This window comes from Columba livia, chromosome 1, assembly GCF_036013475.1.
Source record: "Columba livia isolate bColLiv1 breed racing homer chromosome 1, bColLiv1.pat.W.v2, whole genome shotgun sequence".
Taxonomy (NCBI): Eukaryota; Metazoa; Chordata; class Aves; order Columbiformes; family Columbidae; genus Columba; species Columba livia.
In genome coordinates this window covers 18,501,321-18,522,730 of record NC_088602.1, presented here as the reverse complement: position 1 = coordinate 18,522,730, position 21,410 = coordinate 18,501,321, and the positions used below count along the sequence as shown (strand labels likewise).

The 21,410-nt window shown below is 43.6% G+C and overlaps 1 protein-coding gene across 1 annotated transcript; it reads right to left on the bottom strand.

The window, feature by feature from the left end:
* Nucleotides 1-437: 437 nt before the first annotated feature.
* On the bottom strand, nt 438-12,443 carry RAB39A (RAB39A, member RAS oncogene family). Its single transcript, XM_065048936.1, has 2 exons — nt 11,827-12,443; nt 438-3,141 (listed from the first exon to the last, which is right to left on the bottom strand). The coding sequence occupies exons 1-2, from the start codon at nt 12,147-12,149 to the stop codon at nt 2,715-2,717; spliced, it is 750 nt and encodes a 249-aa protein (XP_064905008.1). The 5' UTR covers nt 12,150-12,443; the 3' UTR covers nt 438-2,714.
* Between the last annotated feature and the right edge of the window lie 8,967 nt (nt 12,444-21,410).

The following is a 21,410-nucleotide window of genomic DNA, read 5'->3' as shown; positions in this document are numbered from 1 at the left end:
TCAAGATAGACAATGTTTGCGTGTACATGTTAATCTACATTTTTAGAAATTACTAATAAGACAGCTATGTGCACAGTACTTGAAAATGCAGTGAACTTCTTTTCCAGTTGCATTGACAACACCAGTTCCTTACACAGTTGAATCTGGTTAAAAGCGCTATTCCCAGTGTGATAAATGTGACGCTACGGGTACGACACTGACAGCAGAGATCATTAAGGCTCTGTTCTGATGAGTGTTTCTTTCTCTGTGAACATCTTCCTCCCGCTCCCTTCCTCTCCCAGTCCCTTCCACAACAGCACACGCAATTTTTTTCAGACAGAAGGTAAAGCTCATTGTCTCCGGAGTATTCAGGAAGAAAAGTTTAAGATAAAAGATTTTAACCTGAAAGTAATGAAATATGTAATGAAATGCAGATTCATAGCAGTAGCAATACCTGATACTGATAAAGCTGTTTTAATTTATTTTCTTTTTTTGGTATGGCAGAAGAAACCAGTATCCACATTCCATGGTGCTAAACACTCTACAACAGCCAGCACACGCAGAAAAGAGTCCAGACTGAAGATCATTCAGTCGTATCGGGTCTCAGCAGTCTTTGTGAATTCGAGGAAGAACCATCATCTCTATTTTTGAGATACAGGTGAGGCACAGAAAACGTAAATGCCTTGCTCAGAAACATACAGTGAAGCAGTGGTAGACTTTGGGTCTGTTGACTCTCCAGCCACTGATTTATTCGTTGGCCCATTCTGTCCTCTTAAACAACTAAGAGAAGAACTTCTAAGATAAAGAACAAGGGCCTGGTATTGCAGGAGAATCAGTGTCAAATGCACACAGCCTGATTTTGGCATCTGCGGTCACTTAAGTTTACATAAAGAGGGCCTAAAATGCCCTTAAATGAAAATTGATTTGGCGTGAGCGACTAACATATGTAGTTTAACAGAGAATCAGACTCACAGCAATTACTTTGTGGCATGCTGAGACTAGAATTAACTAGCTGTTTTAACTGCTAATGAATTAAGGCTGATTCCTGTTTATATTAAGGCCTCTGTATCTTTCTATGACAGTGTAACTTTGTCTCAGTGCAAGTGAGACTCAGACTATTGAAAAAATTAACCTTTCAGTTCCCTTTGAAGTCAACAATTTTAGTGGCCTTAAATGAATAAAATAACTGGAACTAAACAACCTGTCTCTATACTATGGAATATTTACAAATTGATTGTAAAAGGACATAAATATAACCTGAGGGAAAACCAATTATATGTTTGTTGAAGAAAAAAGTTAGATGAGATAGACTTGTTGCCTGGTCTTGAAGATGGAGAACACAGTAACGCACCTTTATATGCAGATAAATGGCTTGATGTTTGGAGGTTATAAGTATGCCCACATAAATTGTAGATGCTTATCAACTCTGGAGATCAAGTCATATTGTTATACTACTACAATAAAACAGAAGTAGAGTTATTTGGTATTTAAGTGTTAGACATATAGGGCAGTTTGTAGAAAGCTAGAGTGTGTTATGTTCAGAGGAGTAGGAAGATGACCTCAAGCTCAGTAAAATGCAACATGATCACAGATTTCTCCTATTATTATTGTAATTAAAGAGATATTATGCGTTGCTTTCTTAGAATAGGGTTCTCCAACTTTGCTCTCTGTAGCCAAGCATTATTTTAGAAATTCTCTCCTCTCTCCAAACACTCTATTCATAACAGTTTTGGTTTTAAAACCTTCATTTTTTAGACAACAGATTAACATTTGCTGGCTGAGAATAAAACAATCCTTGCTCTATTCAAATTTAAGGCCTGGGTCCCCATGGGCTGCAGCACTTCTAAACTTATTTTTACTTCTAGTTAGAAGTAGGTTTATTTTTTAAAGCTAATATGGAATTTGTTTGTGTACATTAAAATAATTCCCTAGGCATCAGTGTGTCTACGATAATCACCCAGCTGAGGATCCAGCCTCCAATATGTAACTCCAGTGGTTAGGAAATCTGTTTTGCATACAAGTCAAATAACAGCTGGATCACATGTGATGTTACATTTAGTTTCACTGGCAATTCAGAAAATATTTAGTAATAAATTTCATTGCTTCTATTTCCCATTTTCATATACAAATAAATCATCTTTTCTAAAACATTCTTTAGTAAGGCTTGTATTCGTAGTCATATCAAAAGCGTTTGCTACTGGAGCAATCTTTCAGCTTGCTTTCTTTAGAGTTACCTTTACTATGAAACTCTGCAGCGTTCTAAACTTAAACGGTCATTAGCAACCCTGCATTTGAGTAAAGAATCACATTAAAAAAGTATAAGGTATAATATTTTCTTGTCCAAAACTAAGGCAAGATGAACAAAAGTATTGAGCTCATCTGATCTTCACCTAGCAAGCCTTGATTTTAAACAGTATTCAAAATACAAAGCCCAAGAAAAGATGTTGTCACAATGATTATTGCGCTTTCTCAGTGTTTTGCTGCAGGATTGGTTTTTCCTTTAGCAATATATCATTTCTTTTCCTGAAGACCACACAAAGTTATTGTACTCTGTAAAAGAAGAAAAGCACTTAAAGTTTTATGAAGTTATGACCTAGACAGAAGGATAAAAAAACAAATTACCATTCTATGATTCAGCTACGTCATGATCTAGTATTGTTTCAAAATTATTATTCTGTTATTTACGTTGGCATCATCTTCTGAACATCCGATGCACTCTTTGGCATGCTACAAATTCAGCAGACGCACTGTCTTCTGGGCTTCACAGCTTCTTCTGACGAATGTACAACATTTGGAACAAAGCCGCTCTTGACACCTTCCCATCCATCTTGTATTGTGATTTCTCCTTTTTTTACAAGTTCATAGATGTCTCGTGTAAGAATTGTAAAGGACTCTTCAACATTCGTGGCATCTTTTGCTGAAGTTTCTATATATTTCATACCACAGTCAGATGACAGCTTTTCAGCTTCTTCTCTTGTAACCTCACGCTGTGACACTAAGTCACATTTGTGTCCTACTAACAGGAACACGATCTGAAAGGGCTGCACATGCATTTTTGCTTCCTCTAGCCAGTCTTTCACATGTTCAAAAGATCGTCGATTTGTGATGTCAAATACTAGTAAGCCACCCACAGAATTGCGGTAGTAAGATCGTGTTATTGATCTGCGAAGGAGGAAAAAGATAAATTAAAATACATGTTCACTTTATTTGTAAATAGGTTACTTTTCCACGTGGCAATGTGTGCTTAGCTACTATAAGCTTCATGAAATATCTTTGATTTTTAAAAACTAATTAGAATTTATTAATTTACCCTGTACAAACAAAAATGTTGCTTTTTTTTTGCTTTTTTTTCTTTCTTTCGTCCTTTCAAAAGTCACTTTCTAAACATTCTTGAAGCCAACATCTCCACTGTGAATTTTGAATGCTGAATTATTCTACAAACTACTTTTTATTACCAAACTGTGCCACATCTTCACAGAACAGAATGCGTATATTTATTTGTCAAAACCTTGTTAGTGTTGAAGTCTGAGTCCTTCAGCTTTATACAAACATGCACTTCACTTATTTCAAACTGAAATATGTAGGCAGATTTGAGAAATCTGAAGCCTAAGCTTGCCAATGTACAAGTGTTTCCTTTTGTATTCCTTGCAGAAAAATTCTTTGATAGAAAAATGTGTAGAGATAATCATAATTCTTTGTGCTTGCAGAAGTCAACAGGTAACAGACTAAGAAAGGAAACTCCCTAAACAAAACCACCCAAAAGTAACCGAGCCAGGCAAACAGTAACACACGTTACAGCCTTGGCAAGTAACACTTCTACCCCCAGCATCTCTCTCATGCAGAGCTTCCGAAGCTCTTTATAATTGAATTTACTACTTTTTGGCATGAGACTTCCTGGACTGGAAACAGATACTTTCTACTTTGAGCCCTCTGTGTTCCAAAGCATGCACTGGAAGGAATTTTGGAAGGAAGAAAGTCCTCCTCTGCTTGAAAAGATTATTAATATGCTCTAGAAGAAGAAAAAAAAGCTTGTTAGAATGTAGAGAGAGAAAGACAAAGGAACCAAAAAATGATTGCAAGTCTCTAATCATGACCAACAGGGGAGGATGAAGAAGGTGACAAGAGACATTTTAAAGGAAGTGACGGCCTACCAAGGAGTGGACACCAGCACTCATTACCAACATAAATATATAGCTAGTGTATACATAAGTATTCTCCAGCTGAAATGAGATAAACAATCTCTATTAACAGTCAGTATTTGAAATTATAGTTTAGCCAATACTTAATTCCATGATTATGAAGAGGATGCAGCCTTGAAATTTTGGAATCAGAATGAACTGTACACAGTAAAGTATCTTTCCATAACAGTAGCTCCCTCTGATTTTCAGTTCATTGCATTTCATACAGTGTTCTATAACAATTTGAACATATACGTATAATTAGCAGCAGTAGTCATATTACAGATAGGTAAGGGCACAGCTAGATAAGGCTTAGGTTCCTTGGCATACCTAAATTCATTTAGCCACGGCAAATGCTATTTGAAATGGTTTTATTTAGATAACAGGGAGGGATTGCTTTCCCTAATGTTTAAATTAAAGAACTTTTCTACATTCCCAGCAATAGAGTCCATGCAGTATCTCTCTGAACAGTTTGAATATGAAGACAACAGGATCTTACCCTCAGATTAATTAAAATAGCCTGGATATGAAAAATGACACATGGTATCACAAAATTATTTAAAACCATAAATGAGAGGTGTCACATTTTGTGAAGTATTAAATAAAGATGCTGTAAAGATCTGTTTCACGTTTTCTCAAGCATTTTGTTTTGCTGTAGAGCAGCTGCAAACACAAATGAGTACATTAAAATAATTCAGGTGGTTCTAGACAAAGCAAAAGTGGCTGACAAAATGGGAATCAATTTGGAGAAGTGGAAGCAAATACAACTTATTTTCACTTAAAAAATGTTGAAAACAATTATGCCAAAGAAGCGCATTAGCCAGGGAAGAAAGTAGGTTAGTATTGAAAATGCAGTGTGTCGTTTACCAAGCATTTCCATATACAACAATGTCACATATCTATGAACTGGAGTACTGAAAACAGCCCTTTATATGTTACTGGGCTCTTAACCACAGCAGTCAGTACCCTTATTTGTTGTATAATAACTCACTTCTCCAGAGATATGCTAATTTACACTAGCTGATGTTCTAAGCCATTATATTTAATTATGTGTATGTATGGCCTGTAACGAGGATGATGAAAAAGCATCTGTAACTTGGGGCTGTACATCACAAACACTGGGTCATTTTTCTATAATTTTGGTATATATAATTTGAAATTAGTTTTCTCATTACAAAAAAGGGTTTATATACTAGAGATGCTCTTGAAAACAGTAACAAAAAAACCCAACACAAACAGTTTTAAAGTTGCATATGATACATATGATGTCATGTAATGTGATTGTCTAACTCTGAGAAAAGGATGATGTTTGTTAAAATATGGTCTACAAATATTTGAATAATTTAACTATTAAGGTGAGTTACTATTTGCAGTTATATTTTAAAATAAGGTATTCCTGACAAATATGACAAAATTTTGAAGCAAAAAGTTTAAACCATCAAATGGGAAAAATGTCTGGGCATGTGAATGTGGTAGGTTGTTCAACAAGGTTTGAAACATCTTACAGATGCAAAATATTTGACTTAAATACAACAATCAGAGTAGATTAAGTATTAGACATATTTTTAGTAGACAGCTTAGAGTTATTTGGAAAATGAACTGTGTGAAGTGGATGTACTTCTGGTCACTTACACCCTGTATCACACTTAGAAAGAATGAAAGAGTGTTTACTTAGATGCTCTGGTAGGTCTCTCTGTTTTGGTTTGTTTTTTGCTTTATAAAACTATGTGCAAGGGCATTTTTACCTCATACTAATATTGTTGCCAAAGATTATAGGACTTCTAAGTGCCTCCAATAAGGCTTAGGCAGAACCGTAACACCAACACCTGAAGCTGTGCTCCACTCCGCTGCGTATCTACCCCTGGTTCCTGAAGAAGTTCCCTGGGGACCTGAGTGCTTTGCCCAGGCTGCGAGCTGCTCAGTGGGGACAGCCCAGCCACCCCTCATAGCTCAAGTCCAAGCTGAAAACAAACCATTGCTCCAGGTGAGTGCCCAGAACGGTTCTGCTTGGGATGGTTTCCCAAGAGCACACCTGCACCCTCAGGTGGGTTCAAGCTCCTCTGAAAATGCAGAGGAACTTTCTCTTTTTAGCACGGTGGAGACACCTATCTTTCACCCAGGCTCCTCATGCGCTGCTTCACAAGGCACAGGTCAGTGTTCACGGAGCCCACGGTACAGAGGCTGCTGAAGGGGTTTTCCTCAGAAGATGTAACTTTATAGACTTCACAGGCCATGTCAATGTACTGCACAACTTCACTGAAAAGCTTGATGATGAGAGTGCAGGGCAGCCAACAAAACATAAGGAGGGCTGACAGTAAAAGGCTCTTCATGCAACAGCTGGTAGATCTGTCGATCTCCTTGGGAAAGATGTTCTGAATGCAAAGAGTTTATCTGTACTCCATGGAACACTGAACAAGTACTGAACAAGAGACTGAGTGAGCTTCAGTCTCCAGAAGTCCCTCAAGTTGAAAGTACAGGCTAGCAGAGTACTCAGGAGAATTCAAAGACTGTATCAGAGACAAGATATCTGACTACGGACCACAGACTTTATCAGACTGGCCTTTCTTGTGTTCTTTCACAAGCAGGGAATCAACTCGCATGATTCCAGTACCTAAAGGGGACCTACAAGAAAGCTGCAGAGGGAGCTGCAGAGAGAGCAGCGTAGGGGAAAAGGACCTGGGGGTCCTGGTGGACAACAGGATAACCATGAGCAAGCACAGTGCCCTTGTGGCCAGGAAGGCCAATGGCATCCTGGGGTGTATTAGAAGGGGGGTGGTTAGCAGGTCCAGAGAGGTTCTCCTTCTGGGTGTTCCTGCTCCAGCAGGGGGATTGTACTGGATGATCTTTCGAGGTCCCTTCCAATCCCTAACATTCTGTGATTCTGTGATATTCTACAGGGGCATGTTGACAGGACAAGGGGTAATGGCTTTAAACTGAAGGAGGGTAGAACAGGTTAGCTACAAGGAAGAAATTCTTCCCCATGAGGGTGGTGAGGCACTGGAACAGGCTGCCCAGAGAAGCTGTGGATGCCCCATCCCTGGGAGTGTTCAAGGCCAGGCTGGACGGGGCTTTGGGCAACCTGGTCTAGTGGTATGTGTCCCTGCCCATGGGAGGGGGGTTGGAACTGGATGATATTTAAAACCTCTTCCAACCCAAACCATTCTATGATTCTACATTTATACACACTTCGGCACTGCAAGATCAGACTCTAAAAGCAAAATTAAGTTTTTAACTCCCTCGTTGTCACTTTTTGAACAGAAAGATAAAAACCCCTAGGGTCCTGCAAGTTTTCCAAGTTAGGATGAGGAACTTCTGAGAGGTCATGTTTTATGTAGTGCAACTTATTCATAAAGGATGTTCAAATTTCTGTTTCTCAAATTACCCCCTTACAGATCCTAAATTCTTGTTGAGAAGGTGGCTTTTTGTGTAAACTTTGTTACAGGTCATTAATGACATTAAACTAACATTGTGGAAGGGAATGTGTTACTTGCAGCACCATGATTAATCTTCTATGGGGAAGGAGGGAGAGAGGAATCCTTTCTTTAGAAGAAAGAGGGAAAGCCTTAAGATAGGGACAAGGTGGGAGTACGGTGAAAAAGTAATGGCCTTTTTTCCAAAACTGTGGAGACAGCATTGAAGCCTGGCATCTCCTTCCAGAAAAATGCTCAGAGGAGATGCTGGTTGGAAGTGGGAAGCAGAACTTCTTCCAGATGTAGAAACTAGAAAATCTGCCCATGACTTCGAATGAAAGAGGGACTGAACTCTTAAATCCATCCCTGCAATCTGTCTTCATTCACGTCTTATCTCTCTTCCTAAAACACTGTGTTTTTCTTCTATTCCTTTGTGCCCAGTACTTCCCTGCTGTCTCCTCTCTCAGCTTCTCTTCCACAGAAGACTCTGAACCCGTCTATAAGTGGTAGCTCATGGAAGTGCCCAAACCAATGTGTCTGCCTGGGCCTTTCTTCAAGGTGCAAACTGGTATTTCAGGAGGGTGTTGCCAGCTTCCCATGGCTACACAAAATGAAAGGAAACAACCTTCCTTGTTAAGAGAGGTGACAGTAAGCCCTTGGTGACCGGAGCCTACGTGTCTGTGCAGCTCCTGCTCTTACAGGCTGGAGTCTGTGTGTCATGCCAGCCACTGATGATGGGTGTGCTACAGCCTCCAGTCAGTCCATGCTAAATGTGTGAACTATTATATCATCTTTACCTGAGAGTAACAAAAATTGACATAAACATTATTGAAAAGGTAATTCTTATTTTCTCTCCCACTCCATATACATAAATCAGAGATTAAAAAGCTCTTTATCTATGCTGTTGTTGAATACGGACTGTCCTGGCACCCTCAAGACCATCCTAAGTATTTGTTTTCAGCAACAATACTTGTATGAATAATATTTTTGCTTGTTTTGTATAATGATTGGCATGTGTAATAAATGAAACGTAAATACAGATAAAGGGTTGGAGAAAATCAGTTCTTCCCTATTAGAATATGCTAGAAAGGTAAGATTGAGGTAAGTATTAAAAGGGAACCACAACACTTTGATGTTGAATGCTGTAAGGTTCCTCCATATGGTTCTGTACTTGAAATTGCTGGAGGTGAGACTGCTTCTTGAGAAGTTATACATTGTGATCTACAATAATGATACGTTAGAAAGCTTTTCCAAAGGATAACTTTGAAGTCTTTAGTTTTAATTGGGAATATTTGTTAAATGAAGATCCTAAGTTCTTTTGTAAATTATTACTTCCCACGTAGAGTATATGTTGGTTCCGCTAATTAATTCTGCCTAAACTACCATTATGGAAGGGGAAAATGCTGTTGAGAACAGAAGTCATACTCTTAGCTTAATCTAAATATTAGGTTAAAGATGTAAGACCCATATTAATACTCTCAAGAAAAGCCTTGGTAAGATGATGGCCACTGAACAATTGTTTCTGAAGATGAATTATAAGATTTATTAATCACATCAGACTATGGCTTTAGGGTGACTTCAAATCAGTCAGTGTTTCTTTCTCATTATGATCTTACTGATCTTTACCAGATGAACCAAACTTTCACTAAAAGCTTTATCTAATTTTGAAGACTTATTTTTATACTATGACTAAAGACTACATTGTCATGGTATTAAATTTGAAAATACATATTGCTTACTCAAAAAGAATAAGGAGAGTGCTTTATTTTCAAGCCCTGTGTTAGAAACAGAATGTATCTAATGTCGTAGTCTACTAAAAAGTGGATTAATACAACTGAGGCATCCCCACAATATTGTGCCCCTATGTTATTGAAATGAACTCTCAATCTTAGTACCACGACCAAGCATTTTATAGCCTTGGAAGTTTCATGATTTAAATATATTGTTGGATTTAAATACAGGAAAATTAAACAAACAAACAAAATCATAGCAAAGCAGACAACGTGAAACATAGCCAAAGCAGCAAATTGCTCTAAATGACGACTAAACTTAAGACAGACAGAAACCTAGGGTGTACCCCTCCTGAATTTTTCCAAAACAATTTCTCCAAGAAAATAAGTGCTCTCTTTCAAGAGAGTGTGGTGGCAGGTGTGCCACACCTTACTTTTCCCCTGGGAATGTCCCTAATGCCAGGGACCAAAAGAAGGGGGTGGTTATGCAGCCAGAAGTTTGCCCTGTGTGCAGGAAACTCCCAAGGGAGCTTTAAAGCCAGGTTTTACCTCCTCTAAAGTACCAACGCAAGTGAATCACAGCAGAATTGGAAATCAGAACTACAAACTGCTTGGTGTTGCACAAAATTAGATTACTTCTTGGAATAATTAGTTCTTCCCCAAGACCTTCTTTGCTTGTGATCTGTAATCGTCTCCATTAGCAGAGAACAGAATGTGCAAGATTTAAACCTGTGGTGTGTAACTGAGTAAAATATTTATAATTTACTTGAGTAAGTGTAAAACAGACTATACAATAAATGCTACGATATTTGGTACACCAACTGATAATAAACTCTTAGCAGAAAAACAAACACAGATGTTTAAAGCTACTTCCTTCAGTTTGTTATCTTCTGGGTAGTAGAAAAAACACAGATGCATACTAATGGTAAATGTAAAAGCAACTGACTGCATGACTCATCACTGTATATCCCCTGAGCATTCCTGGGTCAAAGGACAGCTATCATTTGATGTAAAACGTATGCAAAACTCTCTTCATTTGCATTCCTTTCAGTCAAGTGCCTTGTCATTGGCTGTCCCAGCTATTTGTCAGCAAATTCAAAATAAAGAGATTATACATTCTTAGTCACTTGTTACTTGTAGTTTACATTCTTTGCTGGAATGTACAAGGAGGCTGAAAAATGCTAAGAGCTTGCCATTATCACTGTTAATTTCCTGTCAGAAGCTTGCCTGCAAAAATGTGTATAAAATTGTGACTCATGCAAGCCCATGAAAGTTTTTTGTTGTTTAACTGTAATGCCTGTAATTGAAAAAAAAAAAAGTGTTTGTGTCCCCTGCTAAGATAGTGAAATCCCACCTCTTCAGCTGAGTGCGAGAATCTGCACAACTGTTGCAGCAGAAGGCAGGGAGCATAAAGGAATCGATCCTTGCCATTGAAGAGACCCATTCCAACCCTGCTGCGAGCATCACCATAACAAGTGTGTGGGTCAGGTACCACGTATCGCAACAGACAGATGGGCACTTGCCTCCAACCCAAGCTCAAAGCTACTCAAGTCCAAGCTAAAATTCACTCACAACTTGCCTGAAGCGGGAAGCGCTACAGAAAGAGCAGAGCCACAAGAATGAGATAGTACCAGATGTATGCTGGGGAATGATCGTGACTCTTTCGGGGCAGGAAAAGAGAGTAGTTTTTCTACCTATTTGTGACAGAGAGAGGAAAGCAGAAGATTTAATAGTGCAGCATTTGAGCTAGTTGAGCTACGCTATAAATGACAGAGGTATTGGTGAAGGCTCCTGGCAACCACCAGTGCAGAGCAGGTGCAGAGGCAGATAAACTCTAACAAGGGACGGTAGCTGGCTGCCCAGCGGCTTCCACATTGCCAAGGCACTGGTGCTTGCGGTGCTGCTGTGCTGAGGAGGATGAGCAGGGAGGTGGCCTGGTCTCTCCAGATTGCATGGGAGGGAGCGTTATGGCCGAGGAAAATACTGCAGTGGAGGATGAGTTCTGAGGTGATGACAAAGTAAGAAACATAGAGTGAAGCTGGGGCCTCCTGCTGAAAAGTGGGAAATAAAGGCAGAGGAAGGATTGCTACGCTAGGTCCAGGGCTTCAGGGCAACTACTGGAGAGGGAAGGAGAAACACGACAAGGCGACTTGTTACCCCCTGGTGTGAGCTGGGAGGGGAAGGACAGCTGTTCCCTGGTGGGTGTGAAGGAAAAGGGTGGGGAAAGATGAAGCTCCTGGGTGTGGACTGGTGGGCAGAGGGGTGAGCAGGCCAGTGGGAAACAGGGGTGCTGGGCACGGGCAGGCAGTGGCGGTGAGGCTGGATGGCATCAGAGTGGGGGGCTGTTTCGGGGCTCAGCAGTCAGCTGGGTGCAGAGTGAGCCGTGCTGGGGCGAAGGCAAAGCCTTTGGGCCAGGAGATGTGTCGGACGCTGAGGCGCAGGGGGGGCGGCGGGGTGTGCCCGGGGACCGCGGGTCTGGGGGCGGACGGGAAGGGTGAAGGGTGGAGCGGAAGCTCCCAGGTCCCGTACCTGAACCGCTCCTGCCCCGCCGTGTCCCAGAGCTGCAGCTTGACCCTCTTGCCGGGCTCGATCTCCACCAGCCGGGAGAAGAAGTCCACCCCCACGGTGGGGTCGGAGTGCAGCGGCCCCGGGAAGCGGCCCTCGGTGAAGCGGTGTAAGAGGCAGGACTTGCCCACGGTGGAGTCGCCCAGCACGATCAGCCGGAACTGGTAGATCCAAATCGCCGCGTCCATGGCGGCCCCGGCCTGGCCCGGCTCCGCCTTGGGGCTCTTCCTGGGGCTCCTGCGCGGCCGGAGCCTGCACCGCGCTCCGATCGCCCCAACGCCCGGCATGGGCGCAGCGGGCGGGCGGCGGCGGAGGCTGCGCGGGGCCCAGGGAGCCGCTCCCGCGGGTGCAGGACGGGGCCCCTGTGCCGGCCGCTCCAGGCGGGGCGGCGGCGGCGGGCGGGCGAGCCGGGGCCGGGTGCCCCCGCCCCGCTCCCGGGGCGCCGCGTCGGGCTCCCGCTGGCTGCCCGGGCGGGGCGGGGCGGGCGGTGCCCGCGGGCGCTGTCCCTTCAGCACCGCGCCGCCCCGCTCCCGCCTCCGGCCCTCGGGCCCCGGCTCCGCGCCCCCGCCCGGCCGCTCCCGGCCCTCCCGCCGCGGGCTGCGCGCCGGGGCCGCACCTCCCGCCCGCTCTGCGGTGGCGCGGCCGAGCCGCCCGCCGGGGCCTCCCACCATGCCGTCATGTGCGCCGCCAGACGGGCCCTCCCCCGCGGCGCGGCGGGCAGGGCGGGCAGCGAGCACCGCGGGGGGCTGCGGGGGGACCGCCGGCTGCCCGCCGGTGCGAGGGCGCTGCCTTGCGGCTGCAGCCCGTGCCCAGTATCCAGCTCACCCAGCAGAGCAACAAGTGTAGGGGTGGGCCAGGAGAGTGGGTGCTGGGGGCAGGGGGATCCAGGCCGGCCTGGAAAATCAGATGAGAGAGAACCGGGCTGTTAAAGTGTGAGATTTGCAAAGGAAAGTGGGAGCAGAAGGGAAATACCGAGGAAGGCGCAGAGGAACCGGATCCACAGATGAAAACGGGTCAGGCAGCTTAGAGTAAGCTGTCTGTGAGGTGGGAGCTGGCCAGGGGCTGCCCAGGGACAGACCAACAAGTGCCAAGTGGTAAAGATAGGCAAGTGGCAAAAGGGAAAATGAGATATTGAACTAGGTACTCCCAAAGAGAACCATGCAAACTGCCTTGAGAAAAGGCTTAATACTGGAAATGAGAGGGACATTCACTCTTCATTTCCCAGTGGAACAAACTGCATGTATTGGGCCTTTGTGGAAGTATCTTTACCTACAGTAATAGAACAATTCTGTCAGTAGAGTTGCCCGACAGAGAAATTTCTTTGCCCCCCTGGGATCTTTCAGCTAAGTATTGTGCTACGAAAAATGTGCTGACCAATAAATTCTTCAGATTTCTTTAAAAATCACAGAACCACATGGGATAACAAACACTAACAGGCCTCAGATGGCTGGTAATGGCATTTGAGGCAAATAAGCAGAAATCCTAGGACTTCCTGTAAACAGAATTGCAGCAGCTTCTTCTGCAGATTGGGCTGGGGTGTGGGAAATGGGCAGAAAGCCTGCGAGCCGAGCAGAATGGGTTGGGTGAGCCGGGCAGTACGTTGTTGCTGGCAGAAGGTCAGCAGCAAGTGGATACTCATATGAATGGGCACTTTGATACTGAAAAGGACAGGGAGAGGAGATGAGCGACTTTTTTCACACAGCCCGCTGTTTGTCAATGTCGGGACCAGATGCAGCTAAAACCATAATTGCCTGCGTCTGGTTAGGGGCGTATCTGAAGCCACATTTCTTTGGGAACTCTGTGGGGCAGTTTGTTATGACAAGCATTTTCATTGCCTCAGTCTAGTTTTGTTAGTCCAGTGCGTTACACGGGCACCAGTGTGACTGGTGTGTTTCCCCGTGGGCTTGGGTAGACCGTACAGATCCACAGCGTGGATGAGTGAGACCACGGGCACCTTGGCCCTTCACCTGACCAAGGACAGGGTGAAGTCAGAAGAGAGGTTTGCATGCACCGCTCAGGAGATCATGTCCTCCAGCCCCAAAATGAGTCTGGGTGGGATGTGCAGGTGTGGCTGGCCCTCAGAGACTCATCTGGTGACCCCAGAAGCTTCGAGCAGAGAGGTTGCTTGGCAGCCCAGGCTCTATAAAAGGCACAGCCAGGAGCTGCCAGAGGGATTTATCTTGCTGTGCATGCTGAGCTGAAGCTGCAGGATGCCACCAGCTCCAAGAATCTGAGCTCTCCAGGGACCTTTTGTACTGGGCAGTCAGTCTGCAGGACTTAGTGATTGTGTGTCCACATGTGTCTCCGAGTGTGTTTCCTCCTGAATCCTGCACATTTCTTCCCCTACTTTCACCAGCTACTCTTGTAAAAAAAAATTTTAAAAAAATCAAACACACTTGACTAGTTGCTCCTTTGAGTAACAAGTAAAATAAAGCAATGTGCACTCAGAGCGTTCAGAAGGACAAAATCAGTCCAGCTCTTACAGTTCTACATGGGACATGATTACAAGTGATGATTTTTATGGATCTTTTCTAAGTGTTCTGACAAAAGTGGCACTTAGATACAAGAAGTATTGGCATATGAAACAGAGATGGGAGGTATGTGATATTGGTAGCTCTGATACTTGCCAAATGTGAATAGGGCAAAATTTTAAGTGGACTTTGCTCATTGATACCTAGATTAGTGGGTGGATCACCACCCTGGCTAACACCTACAGGTCTTCTAAGCCTCAAGTATGTGCTCACTAGCTTAGATGCACAGCAGATTGCTGTCCTGTGCACATCTGGGCTGGAAGAACCTCACACTAATGAGTTACACAGCTCATTTCATTCCTAACAGGTGAGCAAAGTCAATTTGCCTGTGGCATTTACAGTTGAGCTGAATATGTTTGCAAATATTTTCTGGCTTCCAGAGTCTGGTCTGTCCAGCTAAGCTTGTGATTGTAGCACGACAGTGGTATACAAATCCACATATAATCCAAGCACAGCTTTATACCTTCATTTGGGAGCTTTTGAGTGTCATGTGTTAAATGCTACCTAGGGAACCTGCATTTGTCATGTCTGCTGTGGAGTGGACAAGGACTCATGCAGTTTTTGTTAGTTTACCAGCAACCACCGAGGCCTTGACAGCACGCAGTCCATCACAAATATCTCTGAGCAGCAGTCAGAAGCCATCAAAAAAGGGTAGTACGCTAAAGCAGGAGCCGGAATGGTTAAAGCAGAGATGTTAAAGCAGCAACATGAACCTGACTTTCCCTCAGTTTCCACCACTTGGGCACTGGCAGCTTGAATTTGCTCTTCCCAGGAAAGGTGAATCGAACCTAAATTCTGGGAAATAATAAAAAAGCCAAACAAACCCAGAGCTCCAAATCTACTGCATTATTAGCTACATGACTGCACTAAGCCAGAAATCCAAGACTGTGCCATCTAAAAATTCCTCATTTCTTTTCCCATTTTTGACTTGGCATGGATTTTCCTCAACCTTCAGTAAGTGGGTACTTCACCAGGGATTACATAGATCATAGTGCTCCTGAATAATGTGTGCATGTGATTACAGGGAAGTTTAGAGAATCATGGACAAAAGTAATTGATTCTCAACCTCAGTAAGCCTGAGACTGAGAAACTATGCTTTCTGCTGCCACGCAAGAACCTAAGAGGGACCAGTGTGGAAGCAAGATGCCATCCATGCCAGTTATAATTGGCTATGCTATTGCTCTGGAGGCTGATACTCATTTTGTCACAGATAAAGTTTCAATATGATGTAAGCTGTTGGAAGATGCTGCCAGGTATCATGGGTTTTTTTGATAAACTAATACTGGAGATGGGATACTCCCTACTAATGAGCAACGACTCTCCTTCCTTTAAGACGTCATCAAGCCAGGTATGTTTCACCTGATGGGGGAAAGGACATTTCTTAACATTCTGGTAATGCTTCTTCCGCAGACTTCTTTTATGCACATGTATAAAAATAGTATCCAAGTAGCAGAACAGCACTAAAATCTCGTGTCTCCCCAGACACCAAAGGCAGTTGGGTAGGACAGGAAACCTGTAGGACACCAGGCCTGCTAACCCCATGGTCCACAGAAATCCTCACCAGCAACAACAGGAGCAATGGGATGTTCCAGCTGCCCATGTTCAACTTCTTGATCTTGCAGCCAGGTGCCAGGGTTCACTTCTGAGCTCACTCTCTGGCTACAGCTCCACATCATGTGCCAGTTTTACAGTGGTAAGAAGTGACTGGATAGCAAAGAAGTGCAGAGCAAATATTCACCTGGCAAGATGGCGAAAAAAGCCCTGAGAAAAGGGAAATGTGTTGGAAAGTTTTGTGTTTATTGCTTAGCATCACCTTACTGCATTTGTTATTTGTTGCGGAAAGTTTATTCTGATCCTGTGTTTGGAACATCTGGAGCTCTTCACTGGTGAAGGAGAAAGGACTATTCTAGGAAAACGTGGTAGGAGTCATAAGCTTCTTTCAGTTTATGGTATTATTAATGATTTTCTATATGGATTTAAACAAATAAATGGTTGGTGAGGGTATTTTTATAGTGTCCTAAGTTTCTATATTGTAACATGGTCATTCATTCAAAAGTACACTCTGACCTCTTGGAAGATGTTCTTGTTTGATGAGGGTGTTCCTTATATTGTTGAGATAGATACGTGCATGGTAGAACATCAGTATAAACACTGAAAAAAAAAAAAGCCGCACAGCTGAGTCATGAGAATCCATGGATCCTACATTACAGATCCACTTTGTTCATGAGGCATTAAAATGGCTCCATGGAGATGATGCAAGTGAAACTACTCCACAGCAGAATGAAATCACAGAGGCAGTCAGTGAAAAACAGAAACACCCAGCTGGGACAAGGAAAACTTCACTCCTCAGACCTGGTTTACAAGAAGGACCTACAACATAACTTCAAAGACAAGCCTGGGAATGAAAAGTCATAATTTTTCAGAATATTAAAAGTCAATGACTGAGAATTTACTCAATAGATATTTTGTGACCATTAAATATTTTTATACTTTTCCTCACGTCCTATCAACTGTTAAGCCATCCTTGTTCCACACAAGTAAACAACCTTTATCTGATCTACAGGCCCATCATTGTCTCACCCCTCTTTGCCAACAAGCTCCTCCCCCAAAGTGTTAGTAATATTATATTATACTCAGAGCAACCACTCCCAGCTTGATATTTGCTGTGTCTAGGTCAGATGTACAACAATAATTGTATTTTATTTTCCTCCATGTTTACTCCAAGTGGGACAGATGGTATGTATCTCTGCAAATCTTGCCATCTTAGACATCCAAGGTGGCATCTTAGATAGCCACAGATACAGAAGCACATCTAACTCAGTAAAGTGTCAGGAAAACACAGGAACCTGCAACCTGCTCCACTAAAATATGTACTGAACTGAATTAACGCACATTGACATTTCAGAGTTAATGCCTGAACTGTGTAAGGATCTGTCTTTCACCAGGATTAACGTTGCCTTTAGGTGAGATTAAGAACCAAACCCAAAATGGCAATTTATTCTACTATGTAAAACAAGTGAAGTATTTGTTCGTATGCCTTCCTTTTCGTTGTTCGTCAATCTTTCACCTCACTCTTCCATTTGTCATTTAGAATGAATTCTAGGATTCTCTGCATTCTTTGTTGTGTTGAAGTCCATCTCCTACATCTCTTTTCTGTTTGGGAAATGCTGGTGTGTGAAACAATACAGAGTTCTGCTAACAAAGAACTGTCCTTGAGCTTTGTGCCATGGACCCTTTGGGCATGTTGATCAAAGAGGTACTTTTTTCTGTAAGCATTGCATCTCTGCAGGAACTCTACAATTCTTGCCCACTGTCATGGTCATCTGTTTTTTCCATATTGCCGCTCTTGCTCCAAATGCAATCTCTGATAATTTCTTAACGGGGGTATTATTTCTAAGTGCCTTCCCAATGTCTCTGTCCTATCCAGTGCCTGCAACTCTTCTCATGCTTTAAACTATTGCAGGCCTCACAAAGGACATAGGAGACAGTGATATGTAAATGCAATTGCTGAGCTAATTCAGGACAGGCAGACAAGCCTCCCTGTACTGTTTGCAAACATTAAATGAAGATCTTCCATGTATGGCGGATGCCACTGAGTTTAGCCTACGTGTAGGAATTGCTCAGACAAACGAGCTGTGACCACATCAGCCAAGCTTGGACTATGACTAGATGAATCCAGTATGAGCTGGGAACACAGGTAATGTTTCTTTTCTTGTAAATCACTTGAGTGGAAGGCTGGAGGGTTACAGAAACTGCAGTGACAACTCCTAATTGGCCTCAGGTTGGAGGATGTCAAAGAGATCTGGCCTCAGGCTATGTGCTTAGCAGAGCCATTGACAGCTTGTATCAGTGATCTAATATAAAAAGTAATAAATAGTTAAGACAATAGCCCTTTGGGGGCAACCACCATATGTAGTCATCCAGTGCCGTGTAGAAGCTGAAGCCCAAGAACTGCGACACACATAAGCTAAGCTGTCATCCATAGACCCAACATGTCAATCACTAAGAATGAGTTACCTGTTCCTCTGGGGTTACTGGTTTAGAACTGGTCTAAGCTAGACTGGTGGGGCTGAAGGTCTCATCTGTATGTGATGTGTTTGCAGAACAGGGATCATTATCCACTTACCCATCCTCTCAGGTAAATAAATATCAGACTGCATATCACTGAGTACAGCACCACACCACCCAGTCTCCCTGTGACCACGGGTTGCAGAGTGTAGATTACAGACAACTGTCATTCCAAAAAAGCGTCAGCTGCTCTGCACTCCTACTTCTAGGGCAAAGGCTTGTCTTAGGCTTTGTAACTGGAAGTAGGTCCCATGGTCTTTCATCTCACTATGCCTCCAGTTGGAGCTCCAACCCCATTTACGCTGGAAGTAGACTGAGTGCCTTTAGGGCTGGAAGTCTTTTCTCTGCAAGTGAATAAAGTTTCTATAAAATTTGAGACACTAGGCCTCTGCTCAAGGATCACATACACATGAGGATATTTAGAACAAATAAGAGGTTTGTAAAAGGGTATTAGCAGACAATCATGGATGAAATTTTCATAGTAGATGAAATCCTTAGAAGGCATTAGGTACCATTCCCTTGTACTGCTTAAAAGGCTCCTGTCACAGAGCTATTCAGGGACCTTTTACCCCAAAGAACTTCAAGAAGTGAACCTAAATGAGGACAGGGTTTACAGACTGTTAGGTTATGTGACTGAAGGCTCACCATGGGAAGCTGGTGAGCTTTGGGGTTGTGCAAGATTTACTATGGGATGTCTAAGGGAAGAACCAAAGACAGGGGAAGGGAAAGAACAAATCGGATGGGAGAGGAACAAGTGTGGAGAAATACAGCAGAAAGGGGATAAAAGGAGCTGGAAATATGTAAACAGGTTGCTGGTCAGTACATTTGTGTCGAAGTGCAGCCAGGGCCAGGGCTCCATTCCTGGGGGTAATGGTTTCAGTGTACTCAAGGATGTAGACAGTCAAGCTGTGCAAATCACCTGTTGATCATCAAGAAACGCAAAAGCATTGAGAAGTAACAGAAGCAAGCAGATTGTGAGCATCAACAACTGCAACAGCACACCAGAAGACAACTACAAATCAGAAAGCAAATGGAGTTATCATCAACAACGTATTCTCTAAGGAGAAGGCTGAGAGGAGATCTTATAAATGTTTATAAATATCTCAATGGTGGGTGTCGAGAGGATGGACCAGACTCTTTTCAGTGGTGCCCAGTGATAGGATGAGGGACAACAGGCAGAGACTGAAGCATAGGAGGTTCCATCTAAACATGAGAAGAAACTTCTTTGAGGGTGCCAGAGCACTGGAACAGACTGCCCAGAGAACTTGTGGAGTGTCCTTCTCTGGAGACATTCCAAACCTTCCTGGACACATTCCTGTGCAATCTGCTCTAGGTGAACTTGCTTTAGCAGGTGGATTGGACTAGATGATCTCCAGAGGTCCCTTCCAAACCCAACCATTCTGTGAAATTCTGTGAGAAAGGTACTGGGCAGGTCTCTGGGGAGAGAGAACCTATGACCCTGCTCCAGGATGTGGGACCATCTCTGCAACCTCTGGGGAACTCAAAGGGTGGAAAAGAAACCAGAAAAACTGGAAACCTACCCATGACGCTGTGCTAGGATGACACAGCATGGCAGGAACCACCACAGTGACCCACCCAGCCTCCTTCCAGGATTGCACCATCTCTCCTGCAGAATGAGGCACTTGTGAAAGAAACCTCAACACTTGCCTGCCCAGCTTCTCTCCCTCACTGCATCATCTCTCCCATGGCACAGAGAAGTCATGTAACCTGTAAAATTTCATATATGTGTTTTAAGCATAGTTGGCAGATTGGGGGAAGGGGCTGTAGGGGTGAGCTCTGTGGGAAGGTCACAGCCATGCTAGACACAGCAGGTTCCAGACAACTCCACCTGACCCATTTCAGGCCACAGCTGAGCACATCAGCCAAGCTGGTGGTGCTGCTGAGCCGATCAGATGGGTTTATAGCATCTCGGAAAAAGATGCATTTAAGAAAGGGCAGAAAGCACGAGCACAAAAGAAAAAAATGACCAGGTTGGAAGAGGAGGGAAGAGAAAACCATGCCTGAGCAGGGGCCAGAGCCATGGAGCCACCCAAGCAGGGCCCATGAGCATGACTCTAAAGGGACTGCTGCTGACAGAGGAACCACCATGCACTGACCCCAGTCTCCTGCCCATTGACTCACCAAGGGGACGGAGTGTAATGTGTGGTAAGGAGGCAGGAGAACAGAAAAGAGAGGGGAGAGGTGTACAGAGGGCAGAAGGGGTATTTTTATGAGGGTTTGTTTGCATTCCATTAAAGAACCAGCTCTCTGAACTCCCTCCCAAGAAGGTTTCACTTCCACTAGCCCTTCTGAGTCATTCTTTCTTACTGTCAGGGATATTACCGTCCCTCCAAACTACACAGCTCTGGCTCAGAAAGAAAGACAGACAAGGCTTCCACCAACAAAGTCCTGCTCCTGATCCTAACGAAAATGTACTTTGAACTGAAACAGAACTCACCAGATCTTCTGACTCCAAGAATGAAAACGAAAACTGTTAACACGTCAAACCCTCACTTTAGTACCTGTCCGAGATATCTCAAACACCATTTGAGTATCTCTGCTCTCATGTCTCCAGGTCTTACATCCTAGAATGCGCCTGGGTTCAAAAGAAAAGCTCTTTGGTTTTGCAGGAATCAGTCAAAGATGTTCAGGGATTCTCAATATTCAAATCCTGGAATGCCACTACTCACATACTGTGACTGGTTTGAGCCAATATGTTGACACTAACAGGTACATTACTGTATGTTTATCTGCTGAAGGATATCATGTTGAAGGAGAGGAAGTTCCTTAAACCAGCCTGGTGTGTCACAGTAAACAAAGGTGACAAGCAGCACTATCCACCATAGGGCAGAGAGATGCAGGAGCAATTTGGCCAGTGGAGCAGCTGAGGTGAGACTGAAAAGGCCAAGGGTCCAGGGTCAGTTACTGGACAGACTGAGTGTCCAAGGC

Coding starts and splice junctions, on each gene's coding strand:
- RAB39A (XM_065048936.1), bottom strand. CDS start 12,149: ATGCCGGGCGTTGGGGCGATCGGAGCGCGGTGCAGGCTCCGGCCGCGC. Junction 3,142..11,826: donor GCGGGGCAGGAGCGGTTCAG/GTACGGGACCTG, acceptor CCTCCTTCGCAG/ATCAATAACACGATCTTACT.